The sequence below is a fragment of the Sorex fumeus genome, unplaced genomic scaffold, assembly GCF_029834395.1.
Source record: "Sorex fumeus unplaced genomic scaffold, SorFum_2.1 ptg000078l, whole genome shotgun sequence".
Lineage (NCBI taxonomy): Eukaryota > Metazoa > Chordata > Mammalia > Eulipotyphla > Soricidae > Sorex > Sorex fumeus.
Window position 1 is genome coordinate 9,350,194 of NW_026606135.1, and position 13,157 is coordinate 9,363,350.

A 13,157-nucleotide genomic window follows, 5' to 3' on the forward strand; every position below is an offset into this window, starting at 1 on the left:
CAAAGTGGCTCAAAAATGCAATGTAATTATCAGAATGTCAACCAGAAAATGGTAAAAATTATGAGATATAGCAGGGAACAGAAAATCTAGGTTTCTTAAGCTTCCCTGATAACTAACTAATCATTTATATGACCTTGGGCATAATGTTCATTTCCAGACCAACATTCTTACTGAAATAGGAACTGCAAAGTTCTATTCATGTTGGCTGCCTAATTTATTTATACGTTACTCAGCTGAGAATCCTTTTAAACATTTTTTATATGTTATGGAGCCTCAGTGACCCTTCAAACCTCTAATATGTAGTGTCTGGCCTTTTACAGGCAAGTTTATCAACCTTTAGATCCATATGATTAAGTCTAAAATCAGGTTTTTCAAATATTCACTTCTGGAGTAGAGTGCAGGACACAGATATCTGACATGCTTATCCTCAATTATTTCAGAAAAGAAGATGGAAATTTCAAAAAGAAAGTTGAAATACGAATCTTCTATGGGAAAGATTCATTTTCCTGATTAACTCCCTAAACAAGATTTACTAAAACAAGGTTTTTATGTAAGCTACCATAACACATTTTTATTTGGCTGTGCAAGGTGTCTGTTTTGTTTTGTGGTACTGGGGACAAAAAGCCAAGAATTACACAAGCAAGTCCTCTATACACGCCTGAGCCTCTGCAAGGTTTTAATTTTCTATTACTGTCATTGTTTAAATAAAGAAATGTTAAGAATATATGGTAAGCAAGAGATTCTGAGAAAACTGGAGATAAGGCAGAAATGACTGACTTCTACATTAGTGATACATAACCGTACGTGGCCAGTCATCATTTGATATTAAACAATATAAAAAGGGTGGTGGAGACAAACAGTATTGTCAAGCTCCTGTGATCCAAAGCATGCATTTGCTTCAGACAGAAAGGAGAATCATAAATTCCTCAACAAATCAAGTTTTATGACATAATAAGGTCAAACTAATCTTTTAAAGATCCTCAGGTCATGGGGCTGGATCGATAGTACAGAGGGTAGGGCGTTTGCCTTGTACGCGGCCGACCTGGGTTCGATTCCCAGCATCCCATATGGTCCCCAGAGCACTGCGAGGAGTAATTCCTGAATGCAAAGCCAGGAGGTAACCCCTGTGAATCGCGGGGTGTGACCCAAAAAGCAAAAAGCAAAAACAAACAAAAAAAAATCCTCAGGTCAGATTGATCTGTAAAAGATTATTTCAAATGAAGAGAGAGAGGAAAAAACGAAAGTCTCAGAAGTATAATGTCACTTGTCCTTGTGTGTGTGTGTGCGAGAGAGAGAGAGAGAGAGAGTATGTGTGCGTGATTAACAAAGGAAACATCAAACAACTGGATTCTAATTTTACCATAAAACATGGTATGGCTTTCAATAAAAAAGTACTATTTTTGAAACTTCTAATCAGTAAGAAGATGCTACACCCATCTTTATCTCTAGTTTGTGGAGACTTTTTTCAGGAGTGTGGATTTTCCCCCTCACTTGTCAGTACTCAAGGATTACTCCCAGCTCTGTGCACAGGAATCACTCCTGGTAGGATTCCGGAGATTTTATATGTGAAACCTGGGATCCAACCAGAGTTGGCTGTATGCAATGCAAGCATCTTGCTTCCTGAACTCTCCCCTCCAGCCCTGTGAAGATTATTTAGTTAGAGTTTATAATACAGTAAAAATTATTTTTTAGTATTTTCTGTTGTTGCTATTTTGAGGTCACACCCATCTGTGCTTGGGGTTTATTCCTGGATCTGTGTTCAGGGCTCTCTACTGGTAAGGCTCAGGGGACCATATGTGGTGCTGGGCATCAAATCAAATGGGAGTTAGATGCATGCAAGGCAAGCTCCTTACCCCCTCCACTATCTCTCTGGCCCTAGAATTTACTTGAATATTTTCTACAGAAAAAAAATCGTATTAGAGGCCTGGAACAGTAGACAGCAGGTAGGGTGCTTGCTTGCCATACATGCAGCCAACCCAGGGTCAAATCCTTGCACCCCATGGTCCCTTGAGCACTTCCAAGAATGATCCCTGAGCTGGAGGACTTTTACTAAGCAGGAGGAAGCCCTCAGCACTGCTGGTATAGCCCCACACACAAACACACAAAGTAAAGACTCATCTCTACAATTGCCTGCTCTACTTTTTATAGATCTTGTAGATTGTTTTATACTTACTATAAGCTAATTATTAGAAGTTCCAAAAGCTAACATTAAAAGACCCATTGAAGGGTCAGGGACAGAGTTCACTGGGACATCCAGGTTCAATTCCCAGTGCCAAATGGTCTCGACTACTCAAGGAGCGAGCCCTGAACACCTTGGCTGGAGTAGCACCTGAGCATCAATTATGCCCCAAACTGGATCCTTTTTAGAAATTTTTTTATTAGCTCTTAGGACTTGACTTTTCAGTTGGCGTTACTTCTGCTTCTAAAAGGAAGTTTAGGGGGGTGAGGGATGATGGGAGGGAAACTGGGAACATTGGTGCTGGGAAATGTACACTGGTGGAGGGATGGGTGTTGGAATAATTTATGACAGAAACCTAATCATGATCAGCTTTGTAAGGATATATCTCAAAGTGATTCAACAAAAAAGTTAAAAAAAATAAAAGCATGAAAGGAAGTTTAGAAGTTTTCTAGCTATCATTCTCTACATCAGCATTTCTCAACCAGGGGCCTGGGTGGGAATCATATAAATGAAATGGGGATGGGGAAGGTACGAGTACAGCACGGAATTAACAGACGAACAGATCAAAAAAGTCAAGAGAAAGATTTCAGTCCTAGGGAGAGGGATGAATGGGCTGAGTCCCACGTGCCTTGAAGCACTGCTAGGGAATGGCACCAAACATAGTATGGGGATTAGCCCTCAAGCACTGTCAGGTGTGGCCCCCAACAAAACACACTCCCCCCCCCAAAAAAAAAGGGTTTTGAAGCTGGAGATATGGTATAGAGGTTAAGGTACTATCTTGCATGTGCCTGACCCAGTCCAGAATATAGATGGGTCAAATCCCACAGGAAATAAATAGCCCAAGGTCTCCAAAGCACTTCCTGGAAGCTGCTCCCGACAAAACTAAAATGACTTTACCAGCAGCCCAGGGTCAACGCCAGCTCCACCAGAACCAATTACTTCAACATAATCAAAGTCTGTACCAACTAAATGTGAATTATTTTAAGTAAAATCAGTTATGGCCTCCTTAAGCTAGCTTTTTTCTACTTAAAAAATTGTTTAAAAGCTAGGGGGCCAGAGTAAGAGGACAGCAAGGAGGGCACTTGCCTTGCACATAGCCAACCAGGTTCTATCTCCAGCATAGGGTTCCCTGAACCCACCAGGAGTGAACCCTGAGTGCAGAGCCAGGACTAAGTCCTGAGAACAGTCAGGTGTGAACAAAAAGCAAAACAAAACAAAAAAAAACTTTAGAAAACAAAATGCAACCTATTTTTAAATTAAGGAAGGATGAAACAATACAGAAAAATGCAGAAAACTCAATCCAAGGAAAGCACTGTTATTTGTTTGGTATATAATCTTCTCATTTAAGAAATGCACATATAAGAAGCTTTGTTTCTAAAATTGAGACAATTTTATAATTTAATTTTTTTACTCAATATGTTGTGTCTTAAGTTTTAAAGTTACTGTGAGATTGCAGAAGAGAAATAAAATACAGCAAAGCAAAAGAAAAACATTCCAAATTCAGATGAGGTGATTTTGTTTTTTTTTTTCTTTTGTCCAACAAATACTGTTTAATCAGCTGTGAAAATAGAATCAAGTGTGTGACATCTGGTGATTTTTGTTAATGCAGCCTGGAGCAGCCAGCATGACATTTTGTCACCTGTCCATGGTCTGCTATTTTTAAATTGTTCTTGTCAGCGAGCTATCGTTTTAAGTATAGTGTAAAATATGAGGTTTCAAAAACTGGAAGGCATACTGGTTTTCCTGAGTAGAATGATGCAGAGGATAAATGGGGGTGAGAAGGGATAAAAGGAAGCTAAAGAAAAGATATGGTTATTAAGATTTGAAAATAATTACAGTATCACAATTTCATTCACATTTTAAAAACTTACTTTGAAAAAAACTACTGTTATTTGAGGTTCAAGCCTACACTTTGTGCATTCAAAATAAAAATTAGAACTTTTACTGCTTCATAACTAACTAGGAAGGTCGCCTCTTCATTTCTGCAATATGTTATGAGAAAGGAAATGACTGCCGTATCCTCTCCAATCATCCCCTCTGCTTTTATATGTCAAATTCTTCAAAGAGCAATACAGAACAAAGTGATGTTTTGCTGTTCCTCAAAAACGGCTGTAAGACAAAATACAATTCTAGTAGGTTCAAATTTCCTACCGATTTTTATTCTATCAAGTGGATGGTATATCTTTTCAGAAAAGTATCCACAAGATCTACTAGCAAGATACATATAGTCGCCACAAAGCAGCTTTTTAAATTTCCTTTGAGAAAAATATTAGAAGCTTATTACTAAAGGACAAGGGGTGTGGTTTTTGTCCTTCAACCACACAAAAGCTTAACACTAAAATATTCTAAATAGGTCCCAAATTAAAAAACAACAACAACAACAAAAACCCACAATAGCTCTGAGTTTAGATTTAAGGCTAAATGCTAGTTTCTCCACATACCAATAGTGAATAATTTTTGGCAAGTTACCAGTTCCTTAGTGCTTACTTTTCCTTAGGCCGTATTCTAGAAGAATTAAATCAGAATTTCTACATGGTAGGAACGAGGATTATTTTCTTTTTCCTTTTGAAACTCACAGGTGATTACAGTGCTGTCTTTATAGGATTATCGGGCAAATTAGTAGAGGCGCCTCTTTTTTTTTTTTAATTAAATTTCTGGGCCACACCTGGCTTTAGTCAGGCCTTACCCTAGGCTCTGTGCTTAAGGATAACTCCTGGCAAAGGCTCGGGGGACCATGTGCGGTGCCCAGGATTGAACCCAGGCCAGCACCCTAGCTGCTGTACTCTTTCTCTGGACCTGGGAGGTGCCTACTTTTCAAAACCCACACAGCTACTATGCCCTCCTCATTGGTTGCCGAGAATGTGACTCTCCTTCACAAAAGCCATTTCACTTTGGAGCTGCCCTTGTCTCTCCTCCCTTCACCCACTCCCTTCCTCCTCCACCCCCCTTTACTCCTTTCCACTTCCTTTAGTATCCCGCCTCAATGAAACTATTTTAATCCACACATACAAAGTAAGTATGTAAAGAACTAGAATAAATCACTTCTTGCCACGCAGAAAATGTTGGGATCAGCTTTGGTTTTGGTTTTGGACCGCATCTGGCAGTACTCAGGAAGAGGGGGTGCCGGGATTTGAACCAGGTCAGCTGAGTGCCTTACTGTGCTATCTCTGGCCCCTAGGGAATCTGCTCTTATTCACTTGTTTATGTGCAGCACCAGGGACTGAGCCCAGGACTTTATATATGCCAGGTTTGTGCTCACTGGGGCTGGAGCGATAGCACAGCGGTAGGGTGTTTGCCTTGCGTGCGGCTAGCCCTGCCGACCCGGATTCGATTCTTCTGCTCCTCAGAGAGCCCAGCAAGCTACCTAGAGTATCTCGCCCACACGGCAAAGCCTGGCAAGCTCCCCGTGACGTATTCAATATGCCAAACACAGTAACAATAAGTCTCAAAAAAATGGAGACGTTACTGGGCCCACTCGAGCAAATCAATGAGCAACGGGAGGACAGTGTTTGTTTGACTGACAGTGTGCTCAATGAACCAGAACCCAAGCTCTGTGACATCTACAAGATAAACTAACATAGGTTCAAAAATGGTAATACAAAAAAAGAACTGTAGTGGGGGCAGAATGATAGTACAGTGAGTAGGGCACAAGCCGTGCATGCGATGGACCAGGATTCGACCCCCCACACCCCATATGGTGCCCCCAGGCCTTTCAGGAGGGATCCTTGAATACCAGTGTGGCCCAAATACCAAAATAAATAAATAAATAAATAAATGTAATTTCAAACCAAGGAGACTGTACAGGAGACTTTTTTTTTAAAGATTCTGTATTACTAAACTTTAAACTGTGATGATTTTTTTTAAACGTCCTTTGTAATGCCAAAACCCCTCCTCTAAGCAATCTCCTCAGCCTTCCAATTTTTCGCAACGCTGATGTGCTATATATATAGTACCTCTATGGCCAATGTACTGTGGTGGGCATTTCTCTGTTCTCTCTCTCTTTCTCATTACTTTGTCCTCTTTGAGCATTAATCCTAAGGGAGGGAAGATTAATCAAGCCTAATGAACTTGGGTTTACACAGGGGTTTCCCAGTGGCAAGGTAAACCTTCATCATTACTACCAGGCCAGGAGACAGCTTGGAGCATTTAGGAATGAACCTCATCCACTCGTCTCCTCTGACAGATATCCCCTTATTCCTCATGAACATGAGGCAAACTGGATATCCCCCTTCAGCTAATGAGAAATGAAGGCAGAAAGTAATTCCTTGCACCTTGAAATCATTCCTATCTTAGCCAAACCAAGTATCACTACAGGTTTGATAGAAAGTTCAATTTCTATACAGAGAATATCAAGTGTCTAGAAGGATGTTAACAAAAATAACAAAAATTTTCATATCACTGGGTAGTCTAGGGTGATTTCTTTCCCTCTTTATCTTGCCTTTTACTATCTGAAATTCGTACAAAGGGCAATAATGCAATTGTTCTAGAGAAACTGAGCTCTAGAGGAAAAACATCAAAACAAACAAGTATATCAAATCCCAATTAACTGTAACTTGAGTTTTGAGATCCTTCAGATACTTCAAGCAGGAGACAAAAGGTGAAGGGGCCAGAGTGTTAGCACAGACGGTAAGGCACTTGCTTTGCTAGTTGCTGACCCAGGGAGTTTGGTCCCCGGCACCCTGGTTGGTCTCCGGAGTACACCAGAAGTGATCCCCAGAGCCAGAACAGAAGTAAGCCCTGAGCAGAGCGCGGAGAGGGTGTGCCCCTCTCCAAAAAAAAAAAAAAGAAAGAAAAAGAAAGAAAAAAGGTGGAAGGAAAAACACGGTGGAGTAGAGGGAAGTACTCTCGATAGATTCACACAGTAAGCCCGCTGGTCTACCTACTCCCTCTTCAAACTCAATTACGTAGAGCCGAGCTGAAGAACCTTCTAGCTGCCAAGGGCCATTTGGATATTTATAACATCATTTGTGGGTCATGTAATACAGGCAGATGGGCTGCGGGCAGCTGACAAAAAGCTCCATGTCTGTCCCATCTGTCCCATCGTGTACCAGGACCAGATCGCATGATTCTCCCTCACTCCCTCCTGATACTTAGATCTTCTGACTTAGAGACTGACTCTAAGATAGACCTTTAAGAAAAATAAAAAAACACTAAGTGGAGACGAAGAAATAAGACACTCGCCTTGAACAAGTGAAAGGATTCGATGGCCAGCACCAAATATGGTTTTCTGAGCCAGGGATGGCCCAAAAAACAAAATAAAAAAATAAAATTCTATGCAGGCCAGGGAGAAAGTTCAAAGGACTGGGGCACGTGTCTTCCATGTGGAGATCCTGAGTTCCACTCCTGCACTGCATGATCCCCTGAGCCTTTGAGCACCGGCAGAGTAGCCCTCATGGACCCTGAACACTGCTGAGACAGATGTAGTGGCCTCCAGCTCTGCTGGGCACCGAAGCCTCAGGTCTGCACCAGTAAGTCCAGGGCTGCTAGAAGTGGTACCCCAGAACTCCTGAGCACTGATGAACACCCCTCTCCCCTTGCCAAAGAAATAAAAGAAAAACTAGGGGCGAGGACTCGGAGTGATTGGTCAAAGAGCTAAAGTGCAGGCTTTGCATGCAGGAGCCCATATCCGGTACCCAGTACCACATGGTCGGTCACCCCAGCACCAAGGCAGAAGGAGCTGCCAAGCACCATGGGGTATGACAGGGAAGAAAAGGGAAAGACAAGAGAAAGGGAGAGTAAGGGTATAGGGGAGAGATGGGGTAGGAAAATGAAAAAAGAGAGCAGAGAAGGGAAGGGGAGGGAAGGAGAGGGAAAGGAAGGGAAAGCAAAGCTGTGCCAGAGATCGTCTCTGTTAGTAGGATCTATAATGGAGGGAAAAAATTGGAAATATTTAAGTGTTAAACTTCAGGGGTTACGACCAAAAGACACTGGCATCTGATAAGATCTGGACTGTGAGACCCAAGTTAAGCCTATCAATAAAAAATAAAAATTGAATAAAACATGATAATGCTTATAGGTGGGAAACAGAAATGAAAGAGACACTGGCACATTTCTTTCTTTCTTTCCTTCCTTTTTTGGTCCCCCTCGGTTTTTGGAACACCCAGCAGCGCTCAGGGCTGACTCCTGGCTCTCTGGCCCAAGCGTTTCTTTTTTAGTTCCTCTTTTATTCTTTTAAAAACTCTCCATTTTTAGAGACCAGAGAGACAGTACAATGGGCAAGGTGCTGGCCCTGCGTGCAGCCAACCCAGGTTCAACACCCAATACCACATATGGTCGCCCCAATCCTACCAGGAGAAACTCCTGAGCACAGAGTCAGGAGTAAGCCCTGAGTATGGTCAGGTGCAGTCCAAAAACGAAAATAAGAAAACAAAGAAAGGAGACAGGAAGTTCAACTTCTCCAACTAGAGGCAATGACATGGTACTGTATTCATTACAGAAGTCGCCTACTCATAAGAAATCATTGTGGGGGGCTGGAGCGATAGTACAGTGGGTTGGGCAGTTGCCTTGCATGTGGCCAACCCGGGTTCGATTCCCAGAATCCCATCTGGTCCTCTGAGCTCCACCAGGAGTAATTCCTGAGCGCATGAGCCAGGAGTAACCCTGTGCATTGCCGGGTGTGACACAAAAAGTGGGGGGGGAAAAAAAAAACTCATTGTGGACCTTACAATGAACACAGAAGAATTCATTGCTACTGTAAGGCAATGCAGAAGGCTTTTATAGGGGGCTGGAGAGATAGTACAGTGGGGAGGGTGCTCACCCTGCACACACCCCACCTGGGTTTGATTACAGCACCCCCTTTGGTCTCTCAAATACCTCCAGGAGTATCCTGAGTGCAGAACCAGGAATAACCCCCTGAGCATTGCCAGGTGTGACCCTCGCTCCCCCTCCCCCAAATACTACCCAATGGACTAAGGCACTGACATTGTCCCATAGTGAAGTTCCATCTTACACTCTTGTAGCACTAATCTGACAAAGCACAATCACCCTTGCTTAAAAATTCTGGAAAATTATTCCAGACTCAAATCTAAGACTCTTTGATAATGTTTTCTTGCTAAAAGAAAGAATACAGACCAAGATAAAGCAGATATGCATGAAAAGGATTGAATTATTTTAGAATTTAGGTGAGGCTTAGAGTTGTTCATAATAAAGAAGATTAATGCTGCCTTAGAAAATGCTAAAACCAAAGGCCTGTGAATAACGTTGTTGTTGTTGTTTTTAACACCATTCTCACTTCTAAGTGAAAAGGCCTTTAAATTACCATGTGCCTAATCTTTAAACTGAAAAAAGACATGGTAACAGTGGCTAAATATAATAGTGAATAAATGAGTTTTTTTAATACTTCTAAAACACAGCTTTTCTTAAAATCCTTAATTTGCTTCAGTCTGTTAGCAATTTTCTTTTCAGTGGAAATTAGAGAAAACAGCAGAAAATCATGAGTGTGACAAGAGAATGATAGGATGGATTTCTGGTGTGGCTTGAAGAAATGACTATCAGGTGTTCACAGCCTTCATACCCTATATAAAGACCTGGAGAGAACCAGAGATCAGAATCTTCATAATTCCAGAGGATACAAAATTGTCTGTACAAAAAAAGCATTCCTGGGGCTAACTTTTTCAAGTAGCCAGGTTCTAAACCCAACTGGAGTGGATGTTTCTACTAATAACTTCCATTGTAGAATTTGCAAAGTAACTTAGGACCCAGGACCACTAAGATGTTCTGTAACCCATGAAACTACCTGTACTTATGAAAGTAACAGCAGCATCTATTCTGAATTTAATTGGCTCTGAAAATAGAACTTTTAATGTTCTGACTTTGGGACTTATTGACTTAAAGTTAACCCCAAATCTTTATGCACTTTCAGTCACCGTCCTTGTGTTTTCAGCCCAAGAGAAGGCATCGGGACTGCTCTTAATCTGTGGAGTAACAATTCCTACAGTAGGAAAGTGACCGTGTTATTATAGAACAGAATCCTTTTCTATAAGGTTTCTGGAGATTGGCTTACTAAATCTCATACTTCCTTGCAGTCTATTTAATTGCAGTGGATTATCCAGAGTCTGCTGATTTTAAATGCACAATGCTCAGAAAACTTGACTTCTGATCACATGCTATAACTGCGACCTCAGTTACCCAACCAACACATGCTTCTGCCAGACATTACTAATAAAAGCAATCCACCCTGATTATCATAGGATTATTTCAGCTGAACCCAGATTTAAAAAGAAAAAACAACTTTAAATAAATTCCACAATGCTATACAGAAGAAAAACAAAAGCAAACAAAATTAAAGAATTACAATGATTAAAAAAACTGATTTTTGTTTAAAACACCAAGCAAGGAATGGACATATGAATATTCCTAACCTGCAAAATGATTCCTCCACATTATATCAGCGAAACTCATTGGTGGCCCACTGGGAGGGTAGTGTTTACCTTTCAGAGGCTCATGATCAGTCCTTATCATATCCATTAAGGAGTTCTCCAACGAGTGCAAGTTAAAAGTGTCATAGGGCCTACTCCGGTCCTAAAAACAGAAACACAGAACAACAAAACAATACATAAAATTACTTAGTAAAATTATTCACATATCATTTGCTTCTTGCCATGGATCAATGACATGAATCCAAGTGCCAGAACTTCCATTAACAGTCTTTCTTTTCATAAGAGTAATGGCTGGCAATAGTAAGTTTAAGAAGTTTCCATAATTAGTTTCATTAATTAAACCCTTTCAGCTAATATCCTTTCATGTACATGTCCCAAAACTTCAGATGGACTTTCTCTCAAACAAATTATAAATGTAAATTCAAAAGAAAAAGGTCAGTGCATGGGTGTTGCCCATGGCCCTTCAACCCCCCCCCCCCCATATATTTTCAAACGAAAAAAATTGAACAGGAATGATAGTACAGGGATTAAGGCATCAGGTCCTGCTCCCTGGATGGGTCTCTGATACTACATGGTCCCCCGAGCATCACCAAGAGCTACTCCAAAGAACAAAGTTTGGAGTACTCAGCCACTGCATGCAGGTTCATCGGTTCATACCTATGAACCCAAGCATAAAACACAGAAAAAAAATATTTCTCCCAGATGACCACAATTAAGAATTCTCAGTTATAAAGAGAATTGCTTTCCTGAAAAGTCAAAAGAAAGGGCCGGAGAGACAGTACAGTACTTAAGGCACTTGCCTTGCACATAGCAACCTAGGTTTGGCCCCAACACCCCATACGGTTCCCCAAACTCTGCCAGGAGTGATCCCTGAGTGCAGAGTCAGGAATAAGCCCCGAACACCACCGGGTGTGGCCCCCAAACAAAACAAAATCAAAATTTGAGTGCAGCTGTAGTTTAATTTTATTATGTACCCCTGATATTCATTACTACTAAGTTCCATGTATTAGATACACTTTATAAAAAATTAAAATGTGTCCAATGCACTAGAATTATCTTTTTTTCCTAGAGCACTCAAATGAAAAAGCCCTGTTTGACTGTGGGTGGGAGCCTCCCTGGTGAAGCTGAGAAGTCTGAGGCCGCACAGCGGTTCTCAGCCAACTAGCCGGTATGGCCCAATGCACTGTTGCTCTGACGCTGAGGTGCTGGGGATTACTGGGGCGACCCTGGAGATGCTCAGGATTCTCCAGGGCAGCACCTGCAATGTTCAGGGGGCTCCTAACCACTGTGCAATCTTCCAAGCCCTCAAATGGAAAATTCTTAGCCAGAAACAGCCAGAGAGGGCTGAGTAAAGCACCTGTCTGGAAAACATGAGGACATGAGTTTGATCTCTAGTGTCATCTGCAATGCACCAAGACAAGGTCCCAGCAACTCCCTTCTGGGGACTTGAGGCACACACACAACCAGGTGTGTGGGTGCACTGCAGGTGAACGCACGACCCCTGGCAGCAACTGAAGGCATGTGTGAGTACTCTGGCCAAGAGTGCAATGTTCAGTGAGTATGTGTGGAAGCACCAGAGCAACCCCTGGTACACGCTACAACCAGACTTGAGCACTAAAGCACTGGAGGAGTACTGCCCCCATGAGCACTCCGGCACGTGTGAGGGAGCATCACAACCACGTGTGCAAGTACTAGGACAAGCCCACGTGAGTCCTGGGAATGCAACAGCAACAAAGGGTAGAGAAGGAAGAAAAGGAAAAGACTTTAGCATAATGTGCATCCGATGGGGCTGGAGAGATAGCACAGCGGGTAGTGCATTTGCCTTGCATGCGGCCGACCTGGGTTCAATTCCCAGCATCCCATATGGTCCCCTGAGCTCCGCCAGGAGTAACTCCTGAGTGCAGACCCAGGAGTAACCCCTGTGCATTGCTGGGTGTGACCCAAAAACAAAACAAAACAAAAAAAAGTGCATCCGAGGGACATAAGAACAAAGCATGTTTTCATGTGTATTCTTATATTAATTTTTTGTTTCTGGGGTCACACACTTAAGCAGTGCTTGGAGGCTACGCCCAGTTCAATGCTCAGGGGTTATTCCTCACAATGAAGAGGACCACGTTGTGTGGGAGGGATGAGCCTGGGACACACTCATCCTATTGAGCTGCATCTTCAGTTCCTAAAAAATGAGTTAATTAGAAAAACAATGCAAAACAAGTAAAGAAAGAACACTGTTCCACCATATGCTATTTGTATGGGAACATTACCTACAAATGATTCTGAACTTAAAATTAGTCTGAGCCTAAAAGAAAGTAAAACTCAAGACTAACTTTCTACTTACAGAACAGGTTTCGTATCGAAAATACTGTCTGCCATGAAGGCAGAGGGTGGGAAAGGGGGGTATAGCGGGGATATTGGCGGTGGGGAATGTGCACTGGTGGAGGGATGGGTGTTTGATCATTGTGTGATTGTAACCCCAACATGAAAGCTTGTAACTATCTCACAGTGAGTCAATAAATTTTTTTTTAAAAAAAGAACAGGTTTCATCTGCTTTTGTCAGGAAAAGGCACCATATACATATATACACCTCAGCAGCTACATAAAAT

The 13,157-nt window shown here is 41.9% G+C and overlaps 1 protein-coding gene across 7 annotated transcripts in view; it reads right to left on the reverse strand.

Annotated features, from left to right (window-relative positions):
- CPEB3 (cytoplasmic polyadenylation element binding protein 3) overlaps positions 1–13,157 on the reverse strand; it is a 207,574-nt gene that overhangs the window by 109,566 nt on the left and 84,851 nt on the right. For 5 of the 7 annotated variants that reach the window (XM_056130478.1, XM_056130480.1, XM_056130481.1 and 2 more), the window contains exon 3: positions 10,540–10,699. In XM_056130478.1, coding sequence (XP_055986453.1) covers positions 10,540–10,699 — 160 coding nt within the window. The remainder of the gene's footprint in view (positions 1–10,539; positions 10,700–13,157) is intronic. The other 2 variants (XM_056130483.1, XM_056130482.1) reach the window with 1 other exon arrangement.